We start from the raw sequence: 7,685 nt of genomic DNA, 5'->3' as shown, positions 1-7,685 counted from the left end.
CCCCACTCCTGATCCTTCCAGCCTGTCTCTCCTGAAAAGCCTGTAGCCATCCATTGCAGCACCCCAAGCTGTGTGCCTTGTCCCACCACGCCTTGGCAGTTCCTCTGTCAAAGTCAAAAAGCACAGGCTCTCTCTCAACTTGCCTCTTCCCCTGGCTGAGAGTTTTGGTGCACATCTGGGCTGTGGCACCTCAGGTGTAGCTCCAGGCCAAGCTCGGACGTCTGGAAACCTGGTACCAAGCATTGAAGACCTTCTGTGTGCAAAGGCTTTGCTTCACGGCAGAGACACGGTCAAGTGGACGGCACCTGGAAGCTTAAAGCTGAAATTGGATGTTGATGGTGAGCAAAGCCTGCTGTCTGCAAGAACAGAGAGAAACAGGGCTGGGAAGGGCGGCCCTGGCAAGAAAGAGGGTTTTTGTCAGTGGTGTCTCTGCAGCCCTCAAGGGCCTTTGACAAAGGTGAAGGTGATCTCCGTGAATGACAAGGTGCTGCTGACAGGTCCCCCACGAGATTTTTTGGCCTGTTCCTTGACTGTATTATGAAGAGGGCGAGTAAATGTTCGGCAAGAGAAAAAACAGCAGTTTGAGAGTGCAACACATGAGTGGAGACCCTGGTGTGACGTGTCCTGTGTTCTAAACTGCCTCACATCTACTGCATGGAGAAGGGAGAGACCTTGCCCCACTGCAGTGGCAATCAGTCACTTGTGTTATGAAAATTTGCAAGTGGCCCGTGCTGACCGAGCAGAGAGGCTAGGACACAAAGTACAGAGGTGCACGCGTAAATATTTAGTCATGCGCATGAGGTGTCCGAGCTCAATTGGGGTACCTCAAATGTGGTTAAACACAGGGTTCTTATGCCATTCAAGCGTTCAGGTACCTTATTATTTGACTAATGACTAACTAACACACACACGGAGTACCAATTCCTAATCACAGTAAAACTGCACAAAGTAGCTATATCTCTGCAGCTCCATCAGCCATCAGCCTTCTCGCGGCTTGTCTATTGATCCAGACGTCCCCGGAGTTGGTCTATTGCTAATTACTTGTCTGTGATGCTGGACACTGGGAGAGTTTCAAAGGTGTGTAAGAGGGACGAGGATACTGGCATTATCTCGGTTCTCCAGGGGTATCTTTTATCCTTCATGGACAGCTGAATGATTCTGAGAAGTCCTTATTTTGAGGGCAGGGCTGTTCTTCGGCTCCTTGTGATGAGCTGACCTCCTTTAACTCACTTACCCAAGCATGATAAATCAGTACACAATGGGAGCTAGCTAGCTATATATCTTAAGAAAGTTAATTCATTCTCATACGATAAAGACTGATGGGCATAAGAGTTAGGGAGGTAGATTTTGATACCCTTGGATCAGAGGATGTCTGTGGCCAGGTGGGTCCTGCAGAGAGCTTTTTGGTGGTCAAGGATCACCTCTTCGTCATCCAGAATGGTCCATGCCAACATGCAGGAAGTCATGCCAAGGTGGCAGGAGGCTGGCATGCATGAGAAAAGAGCTCTGAGTAACATCAAGCCTGAAGAGGAAGCACAGAGAAGGTGGAAGCTGGCTGCCTTCCAGCCTCCAGGGTTCCGTGGTTCTGTGCTGGAGTTGAACTTTCGGTTTTCCTTTTTCCTCTTTCCCCTTCCCAAGTTCTTTTCTTTAACCATTGTCGTAGATTCCTCTACAAACAGCCCAGCTTCTCTTTCCCCACAGGCCCTACATTTGCTTGCTTTGTGCCCTTTCTACGGGGCACAAAGATGTTTCTAACATAGCTGTTGTGACAATTCCTCTGCTGGACAGTACAAAATTAGGAATGTCTTTAATTCCCTGTAGTGCCCTGCAACTCCTCGTGCTGTTATCTTGTGCTGATGCATCACCACAACCATGGTGAGCTGCCTGCACGCAAACATGAAGAACGAACAAAATGGATCTTCAGTCCAGGGGGACCTTGGGAAATTCTGGGACTCAGCCAGAAGAAACTGCTGAAGTTTTACAAAGAGAAGTGGCCAGTCCTGCATCAGGGGGAAGAAAAACACCGTATTACAGTGCCAGGTGGGACGTGACAGGATGAGCAGTGACCTTGAGGAGAAGGGCCCACGCATTATGAGGGACACCACATGAGCCAGTGGCGCATGCTGACCATGAACGAGGCCAGCTGCACACAGGGATGGATTAGGAGGAGAGGGCTACCCAGACAGCTTGACTTTTCATGCCCTTTCAGTGAGCCGTGGTGTGGCCACACCTGGACGTGTCTGTCCCTCTGTGGGAATTCCTGCTGTAGACAGGTGGGGAGGAACGGGAGAGTGCCCAGAGGAGGTCTGCACATGGCCTCTGCTTGAGGCCCCAGACCCCATCCTTCTGACCTCTGCCATCCCAGCACAACCCCAGGAACATGCTGTCCCTGGAGAAACACCAGCCTCTCCAGACAGCTCCAGATTCCCCTCCCACAGGATGGGTGGCCTTTATGTCATCTGTGTGAAGGGCTGGGGTACGTCCCTCAGTTAAACCCACGATCTTACCTCTCACCAGACACCGACTGGTGACTCCTAAATCCAGTCCAATATCTCTACAATGTTACAAACGGACAGTCAGCTTTTTATTCCTGGACACATGGAGGAGGAAGAAGACCTTCAGGGGTGAATTTCCTCAGGCATGTTTGGAGAAAGACCCCAGCATTAAAGCACTGCACCAGGGAGATCTTGCTTTGTTAACAGAGACTCTGTGAAAGAGGCCAGCTCTGAGCCACTGTGAAATACATTTTTAGAAGGGAACCAGGTGAAACTAAGACGTAAATGTCTCAGGTGTAGTGACACAAGTGAAACCTTTGTGTAGGAGCCCATAAATGACAATATCAAGAGCAATGATGAGAAATGTAATCATTAAAAACACAAAGCCAATAACAAAACACACAAAAAAGCAGATGGAATCAAATAGTGCGGGAGTCATTTGTGGAGAGAGGTGGAACATTTCTCCCTCTTGAAAAAAATCCATGAAATCAGATACCTAATGGCCTCCTTGAGCTCCTGGTTCCTCATGCTGTAGATGAGGGGGTTCAGTGCTGGAGGCAACACTGAGTACAGCACAGCCACCACCAGGTCGAGAACTGGGGAGGAGATGGAGGGGGGCTTCAGGTAGGCAAACATGGCGGTGCTGAGAAACAGGGAGACCACGGCCAGGTGAGGGAGGCACGTGGAGAAGGCTTTGTGCCGTCCCTGCTCAGAGGGGATCCTCAGCACGGCCCTGAAGATCTGCACATAGGACAGCACGATGAACACAAAACAACCAAAGCCTAAACAGGCACTGACCACAAGAAGCCCAACTTCCCTGAGGTAGGAGTGTGAGCAGGAGAGCTTGAGGATCTGGGGGATTTCACAGAAGAACTGGTCCAGGGCATTGCCCTGGCAGAGGGGCAGGGAAAATGTATTGGCCGTGTGCAGGAGAGCATAGAGAAACCCACTGCCCCAGGCAGCTGCTGCCATGTGGACACAAGCTCTGCTGCCCAGGAGGGTCCCGTAGTGCAGGGGTTTGCAGATGGCAACGTAGCGGTCATAGGCCATAATGGTGAGAAGACAGAACTCTGCTGTGAGAAAGAAGATATAAAAGAAAAGCTGAGCAGCACATCCTGCATAGGAGATGTCCCTGGTGTCCCAGAGGGAATTGGCCATGGATTTGGGAAGAGTGGTGGAGATGGAGCCCAGGTCGAGGAGGGAGAGGTTGAGGAGGAAGAAGTAAATGGGGGTGTGGAGGCGGTGGTCACAGGCGATGGTGGTGATGATGAGGCCATTGGCCAGGAGGGCAGCCAGGTAGATGCCCAGGAAGGTCCAGAACTGGAAGAGCTGCAGCTCCCGCGTGTCTGCGAATGCCAGGAGAAGGAACTGGGTGATGGAGCTGCCATTCGACATTTTCTTCCCCTGGGCTTGGAGACCTGTTAATGGAAAGAAAAGCAGTGAGAAGTTGGGGAAGATTTCTCTCAAACTAAAGTATTCAATTGGTCTTAGAAACCCACCAAACTGGCTCTCGCCTTTCAGGAAGACCTTTTGCAGGTCCTTTTTGTACACTCTGGTTGGTGCTGGCTGATAGTCCACCAGAGAGCTGAGATCTCTGCAGGATTCAGTCCTGCCCTACAGCCATGGGTAAAAAGGAACACGGGGTGATCTCAGATGAAATCCACTCCTGGCATCAAAGGGCTTTTCAGCATTGTCACCCGACTGCAGGGCAGAGCTCAGGGCACCTTGTTGTTGGTGGTGTTCTGTTGTAGTTTCCCCACCACACCTGAGGAGTGTTTTTAAGGCAGAAATCCCTGGCATTTCTGCTGTGCTGCCAGTGAAACCTTGTGGGTCCTACGAGCCAAGGGGACTGTCCCTCAGTGCAGAGCGAGGACAGCGAGTTTGTCCATCGGAATTGCTCTCAGCTGCCCTGTGCTGCTGCCCCTTTGAGCTGGAGGATGATCCCAAGCAGACATTCCCCTGAGAAGAACCTGGACACTGCTGAGAGCAGAGGAGTCCCATTTACAAGCGCAGTTCTCCCAGCCCCTCACCTGAGCTCACTGGACCCGAGGAGGATCTCAGCTCTCCCCTCCCAGCCAGGGACACAGGGGGCTCACTGCAGCTGCCTACATTCAGCCCTCCAGCTGGATTTACGTGGCCTTGGCACTGACATGTCTACTCCGTGGGGCTGCTAGACGACACAGGGATGCCACGGGAGAGCTGAGCCCTTCTGGAGGGCAGCGTGCAGCCAAGCAGGACACTCCTGGGAAAGAGTCAACTAGCCTAAAGATGGGGTGGCTTACTCTCGGCCCCACACACTGCAGTCCCCAGAGCCCAAAATATTAAAGGCATTTGGATGCTTTTCCTCCCTGGATACACCTGCATGACAGGACGTGCAGCGTCAGTGTCTGAGCTGCACCTGAATCCTCAGCCCCCACCACAGTGGAAGAAGGGAAGGAACAAGGACAGCAGGGGTGAGAGGGGAACAGGTGAAAATTCTTCTTCAAAAAGAGTCAGGACAGGGAGACACTTGAACATTTCTCCTCCAGGATGTGGGAGAGGAGACCAGGGAGTGTCTCCAGGGAATGTATGTGTGGTGGTGGGGAGGTGCCATCCTAAATGGAAAAGGAAATTCCTTTCTCCCACTCCCCATGCATCCCACTAAAGGTGGAAAATTCAAAACATGGGCTCCATTTCTTTCAGGTAAATGCTGCCTTGAAGTCCTTCTCCAAAAGGACCCTCTGCAAATGTCCGGGGGGTGATTTGGAGCTGGGAGGAAACACAACCCATGGAGCACCCTCACGACTGCAGAAGGACCCTGCCATGACACGACTGGGGTCACTCCTTCCACCCACAGCTTCTCCCCGCAGCGCCATGGGGAGCTCCCCGGGCAGGCTGAGAGCTGACCCTGGCAGGCAGCAGAGTCCCTGGCCCAGCACACAGTTCCCTGGGACACGGGGACCCTGCTCTGAAGGACAGCCCTGAGCACCCCTGCACGCACACCCACCTTCACAGCCCGGCAGCCGTCCCTGGGAGAAGGCAGCCGACATGCCCTGTGCCTTTGGTGATGTGGTAGGGGTGCCCTGCTCTCGAGCACATCCTTCTCAACACCGACGGAGCCTTGAGAGCCTTCCTGACAGATCACATTAGCCATGGGCTATGCCAGCTTTAGGAGACTGCTCCAGGGAGCCTCTCTGCATTATACTGCAGCAGAGACACAGCATGCCCTGTCCCTCTGACGGTGCAGCAGGGAAGCCCTGCTCCACACGTTGTCCTTCTCCTCGAAACTAGAGAAACTGTGAGAGTTGTACTTGCAGATCCCGTAGGCTGGGGGTTGTTCCAGCTTCTGGAGATCCCTCCAGCAGCTGCAGATTCAATGCCCTGCAGCCAGAGACTGTGCAAAGGCTGTGAGGATTTCTCCCAGTGAGCTCTCAGCACTCTCCCACCCCAGGCTGCCTTTAAGATCCGCTGGCCTCACACGTCTCCCCTCGTTACCTGCAGGCAGTGCCCTCAGCCCTGCTGCCCTTTGCAGAGGAGCTGCTCCTGGGCAGAGCTGTCTCTCTGCAGCGCTGCCCGCTTGCCACGAGCTCCCTCCATGCCAGGAGCCCAGCCCAGCCCAGACGCAGAGGACCAGCCCGAGACGTCACTTTCTCTGCCTCCTCGGGGCTCCCTGGAGGTGTCCCTGTGCCTCCAGGGGAACCTGCTGGGAAAGAGACTGAAGTAATACTGTGTGGTCTCTCTTGCACCTCTGGAGAGACGCTTCTTTCCAGCCGGGTAATTTCTCCTGTCAGAGAGTGCTGCGCACGAGAAAGGTCTTGTTCCTTCTGGTATGAGACAGGAAACCCGGACAGTGCCAGATCTCCTTTGCCCCTGCTGAGCGAAGGCAGTCGGCTTCGTCAATTGAGGCATCTCCTCCTTGGTTTGTAGTCCTGGGTGTGAAGTGGACTCAGCTCTCACTTAGGGCTGCCACAATCCCACAGGAGGGGGGATTCCTCTTGCCTCTCTTCAGGTGGGCACAAAATAGGCACCTGCTGCATGGGAGCTGCTGGTCTCAGCTCCCAGCGTCATTCCTGGAGATGGAGGCCAGCAGTGAGCTCTTCAGACTCAAACACCTACTGACATTTCAGGTCTCAGACGTGGTCCAAGATACGTGCCGGTAACTGCAAGATCTAACGGAGCAGTTCATGGAGACAGGGCAGTATCTGGTGCCGTCATCATTGAGATTCACGAGGAATTCCTTTGGCCACCAGCACGTGCCCACATTTCGGACAACTGAACTTTTCCCTACTCTTTCAACCCAGGGCAGCCTTCTGAGGTAGACAGGGGACCAGATGTACTCATTGCCATTGACATCATCCATCTTCTCCATCAGGCGTGTGTACTAGATCCCCACTGACTGTAACGGCAGATGTCTCATGGACATCCCCACACCACCTAACCTAATTCAGGGCAGCTACTCGATGGCCATGGACAGGCCTGTTGTGCTACAGGAGGTGCCAGGGCTCTCCAGCACAACTGCAGGTGGCCGGCAGGGACTGCACAGGACCTACGGGAAAGGCATCGCCTTCAGAGTGGGTGCGAGACACACACTCCAGATGCCATGTCTCATAGATTCAGTTTCTGTTGGCCGGCAACTGAATCCCACGAGGGCAATGAGGCAGGGTCTGACCCACCTCCACCCAGTCGATGCAGAGCAGTTCAGGAACAGGAAGCACATCACACTGGGATCTCCACTCATTTGCCTATTTAAGCAACACAAGGAAGTCTCCAGAATAATGACCCCAGGTCTTATTGGAGACATTAATGACCCTGACACCACTGGAAGGGGAACACAGCAGCATGCATACTGTCCAGCAGGTTTCTGTGTCTCTTGGGACAACATCTTTGCACAGGCGCAAGGTAGGCCAACAAAGGTGTTGCTGAGTCCAGTCAATTCAGAGGGAATTCTGATCAGGGGTGTGAAAATGTCAGCCTGGGCTGTAGCGACCATGAAATAGTGGGGTCTCAGCTCCCAAGGGGAGTGAGAAAAGACGGAAGCCAGACTACAGATGCTGGGTCTCTAGAGGAGAAATGGGGATGGAAGAAACAAAGAGAATGAGTGGCCACTGCTGGAATTTAGTAACAGCAGGTGTAGATGAATCTGAGATTCTCTGTGTCCTTGCCTTGGTCTCCTCCAGCAAGCTCTCCCAGGCCTTTGTGCCTTGAGGCAGG

General features: G+C 53.2%; 1 protein-coding gene across 1 annotated transcript; it reads right to left on the bottom strand.

The window, feature by feature from the left end:
* Positions 1 to 3,026: 3,026 nt before the first annotated feature.
* Positions 3,027 to 3,689, bottom strand: LOC128903365 (olfactory receptor 14C36-like; the record flags this gene model as incomplete). Its single annotated transcript, XM_054187383.1, has 1 exon — positions 3,027 to 3,689. A coding segment is annotated over one exon (663 nt), but the record flags the coding sequence as incomplete, so codon positions are not given.
* Between the last annotated feature and the right edge of the window lie 3,996 nt (positions 3,690 to 7,685).

This window comes from Rissa tridactyla, unplaced genomic scaffold (genome assembly GCF_028500815.1).
Source record: "Rissa tridactyla isolate bRisTri1 unplaced genomic scaffold, bRisTri1.patW.cur.20221130 scaffold_29, whole genome shotgun sequence".
Lineage (NCBI taxonomy): Eukaryota > Metazoa > Chordata > Aves > Charadriiformes > Laridae > Rissa > Rissa tridactyla.
Note: the sequence above shows the minus strand (reverse complement) of the source record. Positions and strands in the feature narration are given on the sequence as shown.